The 19,067-nt window shown below is 44.9% G+C and overlaps 1 protein-coding gene and 1 long non-coding RNA gene across 2 annotated transcripts in view; one reads left to right on the top strand and one right to left on the bottom strand.

Annotated features, from left to right (window-relative positions):
- Positions 1-6,473: 6,473 nt before the first annotated feature.
- Positions 6,474-13,628, bottom strand: LOC306801535. Its single transcript, XR_013774112.1, has 2 exons — positions 12,950-13,628; positions 6,474-7,145 (listed from the first exon to the last, which is right to left on the bottom strand). It is a non-coding gene; the product is annotated as an uncharacterized lncRNA (long non-coding RNA).
- A 1,347-nt stretch (positions 13,629-14,975) lies between these two features.
- The window catches only part of EP300 (EP300 lysine acetyltransferase), a 60,296-nt gene continuing 56,204 nt past the window's right edge, over positions 14,976-19,067 (top strand). The window contains exons 1-2 of the mRNA XM_079304650.1: positions 14,976-15,649; positions 15,771-16,379. Coding sequence (XP_079160776.1) covers positions 16,286-16,379 — 94 coding nt within the window. The 5' untranslated portion in view covers positions 14,976-15,649; positions 15,771-16,285. The remainder of the gene's footprint in view (positions 15,650-15,770; positions 16,380-19,067) is intronic.

Below are 19,067 nucleotides of genomic sequence, written 5' to 3'. Positions count from 1 at the left end.
GTATTTGATTGTTTTGTCCTGAATTCATCTGCTGTTCTTTCAATTTCCTAAGATGTAAAATAGGGCTTTTTTCAGCCTTCTTTTCTTTATAGCAAAAGATAAGATTGATACTGAGCCAAGGGACCAAGCTCTGCCATGAGATCCTGGGTGCAAACGTGGCCCTCCATTCCTTGCCTCAGGCCTCTTCCCATTGCCACACCAAGGACTAGGTAAAAAAGAAACATCCTTTCCAGAGGGACTCAACCAAACAGATTCCCAATGGTTTGATTTTGTACATAAAGCTGAAAGGTTTATCAAAACCTGCTGTTTAGATACCCTGTGCCATTTAAGCACATTTATTAAGGAATGCTGCTATGTTTTAGAACACCAAATTGTACTGGTTTGAAATCAAAACCAGGGAGAGACTCCAAGTCAGAAATACAATTTAATAGGAAAAAATAAAAAAGAGAAATATAAAATGCATGCAATACTACAAAAGAAAAACCAGACAGAGTCAGAATACAACCTGACACCCTGCTAGTTAGGGTGGTGGTAGCATCCAGATGAAGTGATCCTGTTGAAGTGGTGATCCTGTAGAATGGTCTGGTAGCTCTTGTCCTCTGGAAAACAGTGGGTAAAGGCTGCCTTGGTGTTCCAAATCTCAACTTTTTCTAGGTAGGAAATGTTTGGCTCCTCCCCCTGGCTGAAGCATCTCCCAGTGGGATGATGTGATTTTATCACTCATGCAGTGGGACTCAATGGCCCCTTAACAGAAGATATGTTCCTGGAGGAAGGATGGGTGTGGGAAATAAAGAACATTGCCCCACCTAGTTTTTAACAGATGGCCCATTAGGAGAGGATATCTCCACAGAGATAAGAATCACTGCCCCGACTGGTTTCAGCAGATGGTGATAGAATATATACTTTTGGGCACATCTTTACATTGTAACCTAGAACACAAATCTAAGAGCATCCTGTCATCTCTGTAAGTAAAAACATTAGGATATCTAAAAAGAAAGTAGTTTATTTTGACTATCCAAAATGAACGAACACTAGTAACCAAACTACATGAAAACACAACTAATACCATAGTCCTTATTTTCTGTATTTGAAAGCATTTTTCTCTGCAATAATATCTTGATTTAATGTCTATACATTTTTATTATTAGTCACCTGGCAACTCTTTTTAAACTGCATTTTAAGAAATAAGATTTCCTCATTGATAATCTCAAACCTTCAGAGCAAACCACGAGCTCCCAACCAAAGAGCTCCTCCCATGTCAGCACAAGATACAAAATTTTTAAATGCAACCAAGGTACGGAGAGGTATTTGAATTCCTTTGAAAGAAAATAACTCCCTAAAATACTACTATCAAATGCAGAAGTACTAACATTTGTCTTAGCTGAACAGATCTTCACCTCTTAGGACTGCTGTGGCAGATGGGTCAGAGCAGGTGGAAGAATATGCAGAAGGCAAGGAGTAAAAATTCTCTCTAACGAAGAGGCAGAAGCCTTGGAGAGGGATGAACCAAGCTGTGAACCTTCAATAAAATAATCATCAAATCAGGAGTGCTATGACCTGGCAGGTAAAAACTTTACTTTATAAGCTGGGAGTTTGAAATGTCCCTTGATGATGAATAAGCAGGTGAGCAAAGGTGGGTACATTCACCATGTGCACATTCTGAGGCTTCACCATCATTGCTTCTCTGTTTCATTCATCCCCTAGTTGAGTTGGGAGCACCAAGAAGATCTCCCTGGGCTACCCACAGGTCTGCTCCAGGGCAAAATTACCTGTAGTCCTAAGGGTTCTGGTCCATCCTGCCTGGCTCCTGCTGGTCCCCTGAGAGTCAAGGCAGAGAAGTATATGAGCAGCTCTGCTGCTCCTCTCATTGCCACAGGCACCTTATGGATCCGAGAGCAATTTGGTGAGTTTTGTATTCAAAGCAGGGGGTGAAGTAAAAAATTTTCTCTTTTTCTCTGACGTTCTCAGAGCAGTATGACAATGACACAAAATTAATATAAAATCAAGAAAAAGTATCTTTTAATAATACCAAAAATAAAAGAGTGCAACAGTGAACCACATAGGTTTTTGGAAGTTTTTCCTCACAGTGTATCATCCACCCACTAGTGAATTTGAATGAAAATCACTGAAAATAAAAAGCTCCAGAAGCATTTCTGATTGAGAGAAGTGGACAATACACAGATCATAAAGTTGCATATGTTGCCATAGCGACAGGGCATCCAAAAGGACACAGGGGAGCCTCAGCCTTCAGCAGCATTACCAACCTCCACCACACCAGGAGAAGCAGGACCATCCCAAACAGGATGTTGGGAGTTGCCCTTTAAAGGGAGTATGTCCCTTCAGAGAGACAGGTGGGAGGCTGTTCATACAGAGCCCTTCCTGCTTGTCCCCTTACCAAAAGAATCACTGAGCAGATGTGGAGAGTTTGGGATCTTGGGAAGAGACCTTCAGAAACATGGCCTTAGAACAGCAATTGAGTTGTCTGGGCTTACCTCAAGTGGCAAGGATGGGAGGTGATCCCAGTGTCTTTAGCAGCCCAAATTTCCAATTGAGACTGAGTGCTGAAGAACTTAAAAAAAAAAAAAAAAAAAATTCAAAACCAACAGAGGCTAGAAATCAGCCAGCTTAGCTCCAAAAATCTTTTGCGTCATGCACTGATTAAAAAAAGAGCACTGAATACTCCTGACTCCAGCATGGGGCACTGTTCACAGAAGACTTCATCTCATAAGGTAAAAACAAGATGAGTAAGGGAAAGGGTTGGTCTGCTACCCAATAAATAGCAAAAGCTATTGATAAATACTTTCAATAAAGTCAAAGTCCTTAATACTTTCTTGGTTATCAGCCTACAGTGAATATATTGCTGCTGAATAGGCAACCAAGAAAGGGAATGAGATGCAAGCCTGAAAGCAAGCAGTGATTAGAGAGCACACAGATGAGGAAAATGTTTTCTATTTCATTGTGCAGGGGCAATTTCACACAGCACTTACTGACAGTACTGCTTAATTTGGGGAGTTAGTGATGTATATGCCAGGACCCCCCAAGTTTAAAAAGGCCAAAGGGGTTCCTATAAAAAGGGAAGACAAGAGAAGCCAAGGGAATCACAGACCAGTCAGCCTAACTGTAACACTTTAGAACAAACAATGAATTTATTTCCCAGCTTTCCTCTTGAAGTAGACCAACAGCAGAAAGTCCTGAGGTGCAGCAACTCATCTCCAGACAGGCTGTGGCCCAGTCTCATACAGTGTCCTGCTAAACCAGGCAGAAAAACACACGTGATAAAATTAGTGGAGGGCTAGTAGCAAAGCCCTGTGCTATTCTGGACTTTAAAGATGATTTATTTTCCAAATGAAATGCTGGACCAAGTGAGGGTGAGTCGGGATCTGTCCTGAGTACAGACTTGTACATGGTTTTCATATAAATTATTTGTCTGAAAGATTAGGTTGATTAAACTTGCAGATGACCCAAAGCTGTGTCATGTTGCAAATAACACAGATAACTCCCCCTAAAAATAATACAGAAGAGGCTGTATAAAATAAAATAAGATATTCAGATTTCAGCTATGGCTCCTAATAGTGTCTCAGAAAGACTGAATATACATATAGATGAGATCAGTCAAAATCCTTAGCTACATATCACCCTAAATCAGGAAATTACATTCTACCAGAGCACTGTGCAGAGCTCACCCCCCAATTTGTGCTGTCTCTGCAAAAGTATAACCAGAGCATCTTTTATTTTACATTTTAATTTTTTAATTTTAAGGCCCACATGTTGCCTCAGGCATGCTGTAATTCACATTGGTGACAAAGAAATGTGAAAAGCCTTCCACCACATTACCAACAAGCCTGGGGCCTCCATGAACTGGGAATTCAATTACATTTAGATCCTTGCTTGGACAGGACATTGTGGGATGAGGATAGAACCAAAGTAGAGTCAATATTGAGAAAACTTTAATGGTCAAATAATAATTAATGTAATAGTGTTTTGTAGGTTTAGATAAGAAGCCATGAGAGTAAGGGAAAAATTTCCCCAGGTTAGCATCCCAATTCTTTTCCATTAAGAAATTCACAATATTTTAACTATAGGAGGAACTAGCACAAGAAATCTGTACCAAGGAGAAAGTGTGCTGAGTAGGATGCCAGGTACTTTTCTGAAAGTTGGGAGATTTTCACCAGCAGCATGTGACACTCCCTTCACCTCTGCTGTAAGACAAACTTCCACCAAAGTGCCAAGGCTTCCTCCTACACATCTGTATTTTATATTACAGATATATGATCAAAACTGATCAGGCAAAATTAAAAGACTCGCTGGTGGGACTTCCTGACACAGCTTATGAGGGTCCTGGATGACAGATGCTATCCAAACCACCAGGGTTCACAACTGGCCAAACAGTCCTACAGTGGGAACCCAAGGCTGATTTAAGCAGAAGTTATACCTGTACAAATGATAATGATGAGAGAAACACGATTATTTTGTATTATCCACTACCCAAAATAAAACCATGAAGATGCTGCCTTGGTCTGGATAATGCATGCAGAGGAAGATGAGCTAGACTTGAGGGAAGGCTCTCATGGGGCTGGCCAGGCTGCAGCCTGCTCTGGGACCACATCAGACTCCAGGCTGTGTGCCCAGAGGAAGCCTTCACTGCTGTGCTTGGCATAATGAAGAAATATGGATGTGAGTTAAACCCTCCAAGGAATGATGAAATTACATTGTTTGTTTTTGTCTTTGTTTTAATGAGTCAATTCCATCTCTTCTTGGTTTTCTATTGGTATGAATGGGTGACCAGGTGTGCTTGTGTGAAAAATACCCTTAGAGGAATACTAAAACGAAGTAGTAAATTAGTTAAGATGGTAGGTTTTGTAACTGAAAACAAGATTATTCAGAATAGCCAGGCTTACCTAACCTGGTTTCTCTTCTGCTTTGGCAGTGGAGAAAAACTGGGCCACTTGTGAAACAGGATATACACAGACAATAAATGTTAATACATTTTAAAGTAAAATTAAGGTTTAAGAAAGATGTGTTAGAGGAAAGTTACTGTTGTGATGCCTGCCATGTTACATCCCCAAACACAGTGAAAACAAGATTACAATATGATCTGGGTCATACAGCTTGGCAAAAAATCCAAAGAAGACTGGATATCCCCCTTCTGTGCAGGAGAGACATCTCCTTCAATATCCTTATATCTATCATCACTGCTGTAAAGCTCACTGTGGTTTTAGCCTGAAAAGACTCTGGCTCCTCCTTGAAATCTTTCTAGACAAGATTAAAATCTAAATAATTCCTTCAGTGGCACCCTCACAAGTCACTTTGATAGATACACAACCTGTTGATCAACCATTTGAATCTACTGATTTATTGATTTGATCTTAATCGTGATCTTAGTGTGATCACTTAATTGATCTGCCTTTAATTAGCTTAGCAGAAATAATGAATTAATCTGGTGATATCCTTGCTCAGGTGTTCCTTCGTGCGTTCATCCTTTTTAATCACCTCTGCAGGGAATATACAAGGTAGATTTACATTATTAAACAATCACCGAGGTCACAAACCTGAGGGCAGGAGTAAATTTGGGTAGGGCATATGCCAGCAGCTCAGCTCTGCACTGCTCCAGCCAACACCTCATACACCCTGAGAATAAACTCATCTCCAAGCACATTTGGCCTCCCAAAGATCTTGCTGCATTGCTGAATGAAGGGCAAGGAGGGCTTTGTCTCAGATGCAGTTGAACATTTCAAGGATGACTTTCTCCAAAGAGGAGCCAACAGGGCATCCTGGGCCCCACAATGGGGGGCCCCACTCCCTTAGCCTTCACTTAAGAGCACTGAAAGCTCTGACACTTAAAGTCCTTAGGGAAAAAGTGTGGCTGAATTAAACTGAAATAGAAGGTAAGATTTTGAATAGTACAGTACTGGGGTGGCAAGCATCCCATTCTGTCTTTTATTTTTTGCTTTGTCACAGTTATGGACACCAGGAAAGACCACACACTCCTGTGGGATAGGTAACGCAAAAAACAAGTCTCAGTAGACTTTTATGTGAGGTGGATGGGTGATGGAAGGTGCTGAAATCACACAAAATCACTCTGTATTTGCACCTAGATAGTTAAAATTTGAGCAGAAGAACTGAGACTTCATGCTTGTCACACAATGTGAGTGAGCAGAGAAAGAACTGGGCTGTTGTCCATGCAGGAATCCACCATCAGAGTATGAGTTCCCACTGCTCCCAGTGCCCAGGCAACTCTTCCTTCAGGATTGATGCTTTCAAATTCAGGTCAAATGCATAACCACAACAGAAGGAGCAGGAAAAAGAAAGAAAAAAAAAAAAAAAAAAAAAAAAAAAAGCGCTCACATTACCAACTCTGTGGGTAAGGGATGTAGTTTTCCTGACCACTCACTTAGCTAATTTTGTTCTTTACAGATATTTCCATTAATTTTGTGAGAAAGTCAGAAGACATCATCTGAACTGGCTTAGAAATTATAAACAAGCATTTCAATTTTTATTTAAACTGGAGAAGCTGTTAAAAGCCTGTGTTGAACACAGTTTAAGTTCATGGAATGATTTAATCGGGCTTTGTTTGCAGGCGTGGCAGCAGCCTCTTTTAAAGTCACTCCTCTGCTTGTAATCAAGCCTTGCTCTCGTAAGATTTTAACCGCTTCTTCCTAGGTTAGGCACCGGGATGGGCTGGTGACGGTCCCTGCTGCAGTCGCATACCACTCGCGTGCTGCCGGGTTTGAATCCCGGCTGCTTCACTGTTTCCACTGCCGACTGTTTGCAAACGCAGGAGAGGAGCTGGGAATGAACAGAGCAATGCAGAGTCGGGGAGGGAGGGGTTTGGTGGCTGGGCTGGAGTTAGTCACCGCAGACTTCCATTTCCAGATCGTGAGGAAGGACTCAAGCCATTTTAGGCATTTTCTTGGACTTCCTTCTCGGCTTTTAATTGAAATACCCAGGAGGGATGGAGGAATCCACAGGCCCATTTTGCAGTGATGTGGGATACTTCTGTGCAAGCACAGACGTGCTCCCCCTTCACATTGTAGAGTCAGACCACTGTTGTTAGTCCTCGGCTTGGATCCTTTGCATGGCAACGGGGAATCTTCCACACGCCTCACCTTCTGGAAGCTGATGCACTCCTCTGTGGAAGGTGCTCACTGTGGGGAAAATAATTTTAAAAGAATTTTCTTGCAGGAGCTAACTATGCTGGGATGGCTTGTATATTCAAAACAAAACACATTTAATTCCGATACCTCTGAGGTATATAAATATACATGTACATTTATCCATATATATCTGTAAGTGCCACAGATAGGAAGACGTATGAACCAGCAAATTGCAAAATCACAAGAGGCTTTGAACACCCCTATTCCTTTTTAGCAGGAATTCAGATGCCTACATCTAACAGAGCAAACAAGAAAAAACCCTGCATAGCTGCCAAGACAACTGACACATCCAGCTGCCAGACTTTTCACTATGCTTCTCACACCGGTGTTGTAGGTTTTGCATCTCCCCTTGTCCAGAAGCACTGTCCTTTTTGCCAGAGCAGCTGTCTGGGACATCATCCCCAGGATGTCCCAGGGGAGGCAGGCAGCAGGCATACTAGGAGCACATCCAGCAGGGCCAGGCAAAGTCCCTTCTGTCTATTCCCAAGCATGGGGTCAACCCTCACTGTGCAGAGTAGTAAAAGTGATTTTTTTGCAGTTGATATTACAACGCTTTTTTTCTCCTTCTGAGCCAAAAGGATTTTCTCTGTCCAGGGGAGCTCATTGTCCTGGTCACCCAGAGAAGCTCTCCTGGGCTTGGTGCTTGGCCTAGCAACACCGTGCAGAATGCCCACGGCCAAGCTTCTTCACACTGAGCCCAAACATCTGCACAAAATACTTACCACATGGTGAAAGAAACAGAGTTTCTGGCCTTTTGTGAGGCTGATTGCGCACCTTGTGCTTCGTGTTTTCCTTTCTGGAAACCGATTCTTAATTAGCAACAAAGTTGCAATCACAGAAACACTGAGGACAGAGGAGTGACATCAACCTTGAAATTGTTACTTTCCTGACCACTAGAAAAGCTCTCTACCTTCCCCTAAAAGCTACTTAAATGTTTCTTCACTTCTAAGAAACGATAAACCAGTCCTTGCTGACAAAGTGTCACGACATCAACGACCTTCCTTTCTTGTGGGGCCTGCTGGTGTATGAAAGGATGATCAGTCCAGCCATCTCAAAAGGTTTCAGTTTGACTCCCAGTTGGTTGCACCTTTATTACGCTGCCTGTGCTGATCGGGGCGACTGGCCTTTCCCTGACACCCCACTGATGTGGTTTGTGACCACCTCCACTCCCTGAATCTGCAGCATCCTGTGACACCCCTCTCCCGTGTCTGTCCTGCAATCAACGGGAAAGCATCTGAGATGCCAAAAGAGGCTGGAGTTAGCATCGCAAATCAGCCCATAACACTGCTCTGCTAAAATGATTTTTCCAGGGCTTGAGGCAATGTAGGAACACAAGGAGAAAAAGTGTGCTGCTGGGAGGCTGCCACAGCTCCTGGCTGCTCTCTTGGTGCCCTTCAGCAGCGTTGCACCATTGGAGTGATGCTCCCTTCTCCAAGGCTCCCAGGCCTCGCTTGAGGGACAGGTAGGAAATGAGAACTGAATGTCTGGTGTCACCTGATGTCAGCATCCCTCGCTACAAGAAACCAAAAGAAAAGAAAAACTATTAGGCAATGAAATGTGGGGGTTTGCAAGGAAACTTCTGGGAAGAGAAGTGATAAGTCCGTATAAATTAGGAAGGTAGGGAACTGAGGATCAACCCTTTTGTTTTACACACAGTGGTTGCATTAGAATCAATTGTATTTTGGTGTTTGTGGTTAATAATTGATTTCTATTTGCATGTAGAAGGAAAAAATTCATGCCAAAAAGCCAAGAATGTACAAGATCTTTTAGGGGAAAAGCAGAAAAAGAAAAAAACCCAACCAGACCTATATTTCCTGTGGATTTTTTTTCTTCCATGGCAGCTGTAAAACCAGCTCAGATTGTGTAAACTAAGTGTATTATCTTGTGAACAACAGGGTCCCATTAGCTCTGTGAGGGCCAATACCCTCTGTACTGAAAACCTCTTGATTCAGTACATTTCCCTGTAACAGAGTAAATTTCTGTTTGACCCCATTGAAGGAATCACTTTAACTCTTAAAACATAAAAAACATTAAAGCATAAAAAGTTTACTTTCCCCCTCTCTTTGCATTTTGATTGCAGACATTAAACACCACGTTGTAGTTCACCATAAAGAAGAATGTTGGAGCAAGTTAAAAAAAAAAAAAAAAAAAAAAAAACTGAGAAAAAAAAACAAACAAGAAAGGGAGGGATTGTATGGCAGTAATAAATGTATGCTGTTCTTTATAAGCACATGTGTGTTGTGGATTTGTGTCTGTGGGACAATTCAGGAAGCAAATGAAAAGATAAGTTTTGGGTTTAAACTCAGCAGATTTCAAAGTGCATTGTTTATACCTCTGCAGTGCAATAAACCTTATCAAGAACTTTTCCATCGGATACAAGAGTCAAAAGAAGTAAGAGGAATGGGAACAGTATGCTTCCTTTGGGTTGCTACAATATCTGTAATTCTTTCAGCACAGATTTCCCATGTCAGCTTAAGCTCTGTCTCACAACAATCATTTTTAGCAGATAATCATAAATACTTTGCTGAGCTGACTGCGTTGTTCAGAAATTTGCCATCATTTCACTCTCCACAAGCTCAAAGCATGTGGCAAGTTCAAGGGCCCTTAATTAAAAATGTAGTACTTCCATTCTAGAAGCTCTTGCTTGCATCCCAGTAATACTCTGGGATAAATCAACTGCTGAAGTAAATGCATTAATTTCAGTGCAATTTCATTTAGAAGCTACAAAAGTACAACATTTTTATTTAGTGATTTGAATGTGCTTTCTGTAAAGGGGAGTAGGATCACCTCCCCCTTACAGAGAGGAGAGCTGAGCCTGGGAAGTGAGAGGCAAGAGATTTGACCTTGGTAAAAGCTGGGAGAGCATGCAAACCTCTTGCTTCAATCCACATTTGTGCTTTCAGTATGAACCAGGACATGAAAACAACACATGAAGATACATACATTTCAAGCATGAGATTTGGCTCTAGATCATCAGACCTCAAAGCTGCAATATTTCCTAGGCAGAATGTACTTCTGCCCTCTCTTAAACTGAGAAGTCAATTTTTGTCCTCTTTTCCTATTTTCCTCTTGTAAGGGAAGACAGCACAGCATGTTTGTTAGAACTATAATGTTGCATTTGCTAATTAAATAAAGTGGGTTTTTTGGGAGAACTTCTTTTAAGCAAAACCATGTGTTCCAGGGAGGAAACATTCTTCTGGTAAACAGCTGAGCCCTTAACATTTAGCAACATAACTCTGTGTTTGCAGCTATTGAAAACTGTGTGACCAAGGAAGCCTGTGTTTCTGAGGCTGAGGACTGAAAGCATTTTTCTCGCTGTCAGAACGCCAGCCCTTTCTTTTATGTATACACTAAAAGCAAGAAAGAACCAACTATTGGACAGTTGCTCCTTATGGTTTTAATAAAATTTGTCTCATATCAAAACGCTGCTGGGTTTAAATGTTGACGCTGTGCTGAGCAATGTTCTCTGCTCTGGCACAGCTGGCTCTTGCTTTCCAGAAATATAGCTGCACCCTGGCAATACTTGCAAAAATTGCAGCCTTCAATCATATCCTCATCTCTCTGACCTGTGCCAGAAGGACCCTCCATGCACAGATCTCCTCGCTGGTACAAAGAAAGGGGTCATTCCTCCTCCCTCTCCAGCTGCTGTGTGAGCAGAGTGCTGCGGTGGCAGGAGGTAGCTAGGGAACTGAAGTTACCTGCCAGACATGAACAGCAGCCCTGGAAAGCTCAGGCATAAAAAGATAATAGAGCTGGAAACTGCAAGCAGAAACAGGACTGAGAGAATGGGAGTGCCCTGTCCTTGGCTCCTGCTTTCCATTCCAAGAGTCTACATCTTTCAGAGACACTTGAAGAGCCACAGGGCTGTGGGACAAATTCTGCTGAGGGGGGCAGGGAAGTTTTATTCGGTATAAGTGATTTCCCAAGCAGCATTAGAGATGGGGGGAGGCTGGCTGGGTGACTTTGAGATCTTACATCGCTTCTCTATCCAGCAGCTGCAGGGGGAAGGCCAGAGCCCCAGATCCCTCTGGGCTCAGGGAGATGATTATTCCTCTGCCCGCTCATCTCACTAAAGATGGGCTGCTGAGCTCTGGGCATCACGTTGACCTTTGCAGTACAAAGGGATCTTATCTTGTTCTTTGTAGCCCTCAAAGCAGCTGGGCATGCTTACAAATTTCAGTAACTGCCAGTTAAGGCCAAACAAGATCCCACGATAAAAGTTCAAGGCTCTGCATTCCTCTCTTATTGCTTTCCTGAGCAGATTCTCACTTTAAACGACTTAGGGTGCTTTCATCCAGTTATCTTAAAGTACACAACGACTACTGTAATTACTGACAATAATGAGCTAATCAGTTCTTCTAGGTATTATTTTCAAGAGGTAAATATTACTATGCTTGCTGTAAGAATGGGGAAACTGAAGCAAAGACGAGAATCTTTGGATAATAGGTGTGTTTTACTCTTAATATTATGGTATCCTCCTGGTTTTATTTGTATGGGTTTATGTATTTGCTTCTTAGTATTCTTTATGTTTTGCTATTGCTTTCCAGTAATGTTATCTGCCATGGGTTGTGTGTGTGTACTAAGATTCATTTAAGAAAATTGCAGTGATTACAGAAAACAGATATTGATGGGTTTTTAATCATTGTTTATACATATATATATATTTGATTTATCATATCCCTATTTTCCTGACTTTTCTTTCTCCTTCTTTTATTTTGATGACTTTAAAAAAGAAAAAAACAAAATGCTATTTTCTATTTATTTTCCATATACATCAGCTTGCATTTAAATCTCTATTATGGAAAGCCAACTGAATATCACCTTCTGATGTCTAATGAACTAAGGTACTTTAGTGGGTAGGAAGCTTGCAGGGCACAACTATAGCTTTGTTAATCACATATATATAATTAATATTCAGAAGACATATGTTACTTTGGTAGCATTTATCCAAGAGTTTAAGTTTCCCACAGTTCAGGTATGCTTCCCTGAACCCTTGGATATACAGGTAGCCAGGTCAAAAGCTAAACTATACCAAAAAGAGAAAAACAAGCAAACAAACAAATTATTTGTCAGCACAATTTCAAGTGAACTGTGTGGTAGGATCAAGACTCTAGATAGGAACAAGTGTCACAAAACTCTTGACAAATTTTCTTTGCTCTAAACTTGTTGGTTAGTATAGGTCTGACTTCTAAAAGCATTTAGGTGTTTCTGTGCACTTCAGCATCTTTATAAAGCTAGCACTAATCCCTTATTGAACTGTGCACTAAGGGCCTCCATAGTCTGACAACCATTATCTTATTTCAGTCAACTTCTAATTCTAAGGAGACCAAAAAGTTAAAATAAGTCTCAGCTGTGTTAAAAAATTGCTTCACAAACACAGGAAGCAGTCAATCTGTTAAAAAAAATGAGGCAATATAAAACCTCTATAACTGGAATATTTTGGGAAATTTAGGAACAATAAAAGGCAAAAAACCCGTGAGAACCTCTAACATAGTTTCTAGGGTGTGACTGTCAAGTTTAAGGCTGTTAGTCCTGGCAGCTTTAGTTCTGAGACTTTCTACAGATTATTTTCCTGAGGGTTACTTGTCCTTGCAAGGCTCCCTCCACCTCTCTTAGCATACTGCCTATGCCTTCAAGACTTTTCAGGAAAGCTAATCCAATCATTGGGCATTTTTGGAGTGGTTTGTGTTTTTCCTTTTGCGCTGGGTGAGACAAGAACAATCTTGCTTAAAATAAAACCCAAACAAGGGAAACTGGAGAGTGGGAGTATGCGTGGGAGCTGGTGGATAACTTACAGGTCTGTGAATCTCCTCCTGCCTGTAGGCTCCTCTTGTAGGCTGCAGTATTGATTCTGTGTTTAGTCTAGGCTCTTCCCAAATACCTGCTTCGGCTCTCAGGCGGATTGCAGCGAGCTCAGCCCTGAGGGTGAGCAGCCAGGGAAGTCCTCCCTGCGAATGTCCGGTTTGGTATCAACACCCCCCGATTTTCCATTAAAAACACGCACGTGCCTGCGTTTCCCTTCCACTCCTATCCCGTAATGGTGCGCGGCCCGACGGAGCCCAAACGCACCGGGAGGAAATGCCGGGAATGGGGCATTTCCTCACGGATGAGCCCTCAGAGATCTGAGGAAAACTCGTAGCGGGTCCGTAGCCTGTGGGGCGGCTCAGGGGCCGAGAGCGCTGGCGAAGGACCGCGCCAGTGTCACCTGTGCCTGCGGCAGCCCCTGTGAGGGCGGGCGCGCTGTCAGGGCTCCGCGATCCCTCGCGGCGAGCCCTGCGCCATCCCCGGCACGCGCGGGGGCCCGGCAGACGGCGCGGGGCCTGTGGGCTCATGCACCCTTTGGCTTAAAAGTGTGTGCGGTTTTGGGGTTTTGTTTATGTTTTGTAACGCCGAAGGGAGCCTGAGGCAGCTCTGGGCGCTCCCGGGATGGCCAGTGCAGAGTGCCCCCAGATTGGGAAGAATTTATTCACAGAAAGGGCAATTAGGCATTGGGAGCTTCCCGGGAAGCTTCGTCTCTGGGGACGTTTAATGAAAGACTGGACGTGGCACGCAGTGCCATGGTCTGACTGACATGGCGGTGTTCGGTCACAGGTTGGACTCCATGATTTCGGAGGTTTTTTCTAATCTAACTTATTCTGTGATTCGCATATCCACTCGCCCACCTCGGGGTGCGGGCCCCTCTCCCCAGCCCCGCTGCTGGCTGGCCGGGGAATGCCGGCCCGGGCTGCCATGTCTGTGGCGCAGCACGGCCCGGGACCGGCGGCAGGAGCGCCCCGCCCACCGGCGCAGCGGGGAACCGGCCGGGAGCCGCCAGCCGGGAGGGAAGGAAGGAAGGAGAGAGAGAAGGAGGGCGGGCGGTGGCGAAAGAACCGGGCTCTTCCCCACGGCGCCTCAGCCCACCGGGCCGGGCAGCAGGCACCGAATGGTGCAGGAGGCCGGGACGGCCACAGGGCTCGACCAGGCTCCCTCGGGCCTACGCCGCGCACTTTTGGGCCGACAGATAAGGGCGTGTGGGGCGGGGCAGGAAGAAGGAGCCTTTTTTTTTTTTGCCTTTTTTTTTAAAGGGAAAAACCCTTCGCCTTTAAGGGGCGGGGCCAGTGGAGTTTGCGGAAGAGCCCGGAGAGAGGCGAGCGCTGATTGGGTGAGCGTGGTCTCGTGACGGCCGGCGGGGCGGTCCCAGTTCCCCCACCCCGCCGGCGCCCCGCGTTCCATTGTGTGCGCTAGCGTCGCCGGGCCCCGCCCCGCCGTGTCCCCGCCCGCAGCGCTGACCACGCCCCCGGGCGGCCCCGCCCCCCGTGTTCTCTTGGCTCATTTCCGGCCGCCGCCGCCACCGCCGCTTCCCTCCGAGGGCTCGGGAGAGCGAAGGAACAACAGCCGCCATTTTGTTTGTGTGTGAGCGACGGAGGGAGGAGAAGGGAGCGAGAGGCCGAGCCGGACGGGGCGAGCCAGGGGGAGGGCAGCGCACAGAAACCCAGGGGCTCGGACAGGGGACGGGGAGAGAATCGAGGAATCCAGACGCCCCCCCCCCCCCCCACCCAACCCCAGCCTGCCCGTACCCTCGCTATTCCCTCTCTCTCTGTTTCCTTTTCTCTCTTCTCCTTTTCCCGGAATTCTCTCTCCCCGCACTGCCCTCCGCCCCCGCTTTGCCCGCTCCGCACACACGCCCCCGGAGCGCCAGGCAGGGGCAGTAGGGAGCCTGCGCTCGGCCCCCGCGCTGCCGCCGTCCCGCCCCGGCCCCCCCCCGCCGGGCAGCGCCGGGGACCCCCTCCCCCGCCCGCCCATTCCGGGGCGAATCCCCCGGCCTCCCCCGCCGTGATTTTTCTCCTGTTTTATTATTTTAATTTTACCTCTCGCTCCTCTTCTCGGAGGGGTCGCTGCGCGGCCTCCCCTCCCACCCCGACTACCAACCTCTTCGCTCCCTTCCCCACCCTCGCAGAGGCGAAGGGGGAATCCCCACCGCGCCCCAACTGCGGCCGAGGGTCTCCTCCCTCGCTCATCGCGCCCCGCATCGCCCGTGGGTCCGGGGGAGCTGAGACGGGCAGCCCCCTCCCTGCCACCGTTCTCGGCCGCCCGGGAAGGGGGAAGGTAGGCAGAGAGGGCGGGAGGGGCCGGCTTCTTCCTCCTCCTCCTCCTCCTGCTGTGGGATCATCCCCTCTGCCTGCGCCGGAGGGGGGGCAGCCTGCTACTGCGAACGAGAGAAAGAGGAAGGGGAAAGAAGAGAAAAAGGGGGGGGGCAGAAAGGGTGTTGAAACCCGCCCCCCACCTTCCCATCCCGCGATCGGTGCTGCCTCCATCAGGACAACAACCCCTCCTCCTTCCCTGCACAACAAGATGTGAAGCGGAGACTCCTGGGACTTATCCTCACCCTCCTCATCCTTACAGCTCCCCTTTCTGCAGCCATTAGCGACGGGCGAGGAAGAAGCGAGTGGAGCTGGGGACCCCGCGCACGCCGTGCCACTCCCCCCGCCGCCTCCCCCCCAGCCCTGTCGCTGGCGGTGGGTATTTTTTCGCAGGGTGGTGTTGGACGGGGAAGGAACCGCTGCTAGAGGACGGTGATCTTTTTTTCTTTTTTCCTCCTCCTCTCCCCTCCTTCGCCCGCCTCCTTGTGGCGATGAGGAGGAGGAGGACGGCGCCGAGGAGGAAGAGGCTGATGGCGGCGGTGAGGAGGCAGCAGGAGGAGGAGACCCCCCGAAGGATGAAGATGATGATGGTGGCGGCGGCGAGGAAGCACCAGCACAACAGCCGGGATTAATTTTACTAAAAACAAAAAATAAATACTCACCAGCCTTTTTTTTTTTTTTTTAATCTTTTTTTTTTTTTTTTTTTTTTTTTTTTTTGGCGGGGGCTTTACCTGCTCTTCCCATCTTCGTGCAGCCCTTTCGCCTGGGGGAAGAGGCCTCACCCCCGCCCGCCTCAGCTCCCACCTCTCCCAGCTTCTCCGCTGCCGCCCTCCCGGAGCCCGAGGAGCAGAAAAAGGGGAACTTGGCCCCCCTTCTCCGCCAGATCCTCCTCGCTCGCTCTCGGCGTTTTTGTTGTTCTTCAGCTGACTCGGGGCCCCAGAAGAACGTGAAGGTTTTGGGGTTCATCCCTCACCTCCTCTTCTCTCTAAGTGATTGTCTAAAAAATTAAAAATGGCCGAGAATGTGGTGGAGCCGGGCCCGCCTTCAGCCAAGCGGCCTAAACTCTCCTCACCGGCGCTCTCCGTGTCCGCCAGCGACGGCACAGGTCAGTCTCGGGGCCCCAGACCCTCCCTGCTTCTCGGTGCCGCAATTACTGCCCTTTTCTCCCCTCTTTTGCCTAAATATCCTCCTCCCTTTTGCTGCTGTTAGCTCGAGCCTGCCTTTCTCCTTCTCGCCTGTTTCGCCTGTTCTCGCTCCGTTTGAAGCTATTTGTGTTAATGGCATAGGGAGGATGTTCGGACGTTTTTGCCCTTCTGGTTTTTTTGGAAGTGATTGAAAGCAAAGCCGTTCAATTTATTGTGTTTTTGATTAGCTGCAGATAGGACTTAACAGTTCGTCATTTTCGTGTCTTTCACAATAGTAGCGATTACCGAGCTCCTTGCTAAGCATAATGCCAGTTGCAGAAATGCGAAGTAGTGCTAAAGACGATGCTTTTGTAAGCTATATTGTTGAATTACGTGCATACCCACAAATGTCTTGTTTTTCTATTTTATTTTGCATATATAGGGTTCTTTTACAGTTTAGAAAATAGGGATTTATTTCTCTGCCGTTTTTCTTTTTTCCTTCTTATGTGCAGTCTGCTTATATGATTTACTTTTCACAATCCTTCGTTCTTCTTCCTTGCAGAAGTGTATAAAAATACTGCTTTTCTGATTCAAATAGACCATCGGCTTGAGGAAAAACAGATAAAACCAAAATCCAAATGCCGTGCTTGTAGCGTCAGGTTTATTGAGACTCTTATCTTCTTAGAGATGAAATTTTATTTCGCCTTATTTGCGTTAAGAATCAATATGGAGTGTAGTTAGTCTTGCATCTCCTGTTTCTTTGCTGCAAGACCAAAATGTCTGAAATTCCCTTGTAGACTTAAGAGCTGTGAAGAGAAAAGGGGCTTCCCTGTGGTCCTGCAAAGATCTTAGGTGATGCTGCAAAGGCAAGCTAGAGCATGGAAATTTTAGGTTTCCCAATCCCTAGCAAATATGGACTGGTTGTACTGGGGGGAGGAAGTAACAAAGGGCTGTTCAGCTTTTTAATGCTTCTTGCGGAGCAGGTGAGTATTTAGTGTCATTTTGCTGCGAGAATACTCTGTTACCTGTCCCACAGGAGTTTCTTTGAACTTCCATTGGATCTCGTTAGCCTATGGGATATGGAGGAGGCCTCCTCCTGCCAGTCTGGGCAGTGGTGGCATTTCTGAAGGCACCAGTGCTCTTGTTCAATGCAGTTAGCAACTGGCAAGAAAAGGGAAGAGTAGTTGTTGTTGTTGTGGATTTTTGTTTGTTTGCTTTCTGAAAAGCTCTCTTTGACAATTAACACCAGGTTTTAATAGCAGGGCTTTGAGCAGTGTATGTGATTCTACTTGGGATCATCTCCAAAATGTTGATTTTGCCTTTTCTATTGTCGATGAATGATGTATTAGTTTTGAAAAGTTTGTGTGTGACTTTTAGTACATATTAAATACAGCCAATATTATGTTGTAATTGGAGGACATGACTATTCCTAATATCAACAGGTCTCTAGTAAGAGAGTAGAAAAGGATTGGATAAGCTACTCTTTAGCTACAACTAGTTGTTGGCTGGTTTTGTGCTAGATTTGGAAAACTGGTTAATTCAATAGCAGTTAAGAGTAGCTAATTCAATAGTGTTTTTAATTTGTCTTGATAGTGATTATTTTGCTCTGTTCAGAGAGGTGAAATAAAAATATCTTTGAGAAAAGTTCTGATACTTTAAAAATATGAAAGTTAAAGGCGTATTTTTATTCAAATGAACTCATCTAAATTCAGACGTTTGTGATCAAATAAGGGTTGGATAATTTGTGAATGTATTTCAGTTTAACAGGTGCAGACTTTCACAGAATACTTAGTCTTTAGTTGTTAACTTACTGGACAGCTTTTTATAGTTTATAAATGAACTTTTTACAGTTTTGATGACTAGGGACTGGACAGTTTCAGTAAGTTTCAGACAGTTTCAGTTTTTCCCTAAAGAGTGACTGTCATCACTGATAGCTATGCAGAGGTTTATAGTAGTGCAGACATTTCATATGTGCTACATGAGACCTATGAAAAAGTTCTTAATCTTCTGGCTTTCTTTTTTTTTTTTTTTTTTTTTTTTTAAATCCAACTTTTGAACCAATGAATATATTTCGAGGGTTGTATTTTTTGATTTGCTGCTTGAGACTGCAGTTTGTTTTGTCATACTTCTGTTGTGGGAAACTGCTTTGAAGTTTTGATTTTTTAAACCTATCTGTTGGTTAAATTTGCTTTGGAATAGTGCAAGCAGCTGTCATTAAGTAAATTCCACTTATAGAATCTTGTATTGTCCCCACTCCTTGGTTAATTATAGGAAATAAGTAACATAGTGCTTATGTACTTACTCAAGCACTCTTTCTAAAACTGTTAGATTCTCATCACTGTCAGAGGGAAGGAGAAAGGCAAAAAACTTGCACTGTTGATGAAACTTCTTTGCAGCACCTGTACATAGTGTGGTTTTTGCTGTTAACTTTTGGATTAGTTTCTTAATCTGAAAAGTTTTGGTTTTTTTTAGATATTTAACAGCAGTCAGTCATCATTTTTACATTATTCCCAAACTTGCAGATGTTAAGTGTATTTATATTGAGGACTAACTAATTTTTTCACTGTAGACCTGGATGGTACTTATATTCTGTGTCTGGAATGTACTAAACTCTAATGTTGGTGGCTTTCTTCTAAAAAGAAGTAGGCAGGGATTGTCCTAACATGCTT

The sequence above is a fragment of the Erithacus rubecula genome (genome assembly GCF_903797595.1).
Source record: "Erithacus rubecula genome assembly, chromosome: 4".
In the NCBI taxonomy this organism is placed as follows: domain Eukaryota; kingdom Metazoa; phylum Chordata; class Aves; order Passeriformes; family Muscicapidae; genus Erithacus; species Erithacus rubecula.
This window is presented reverse-complemented; position numbering and strand designations above follow the sequence as displayed.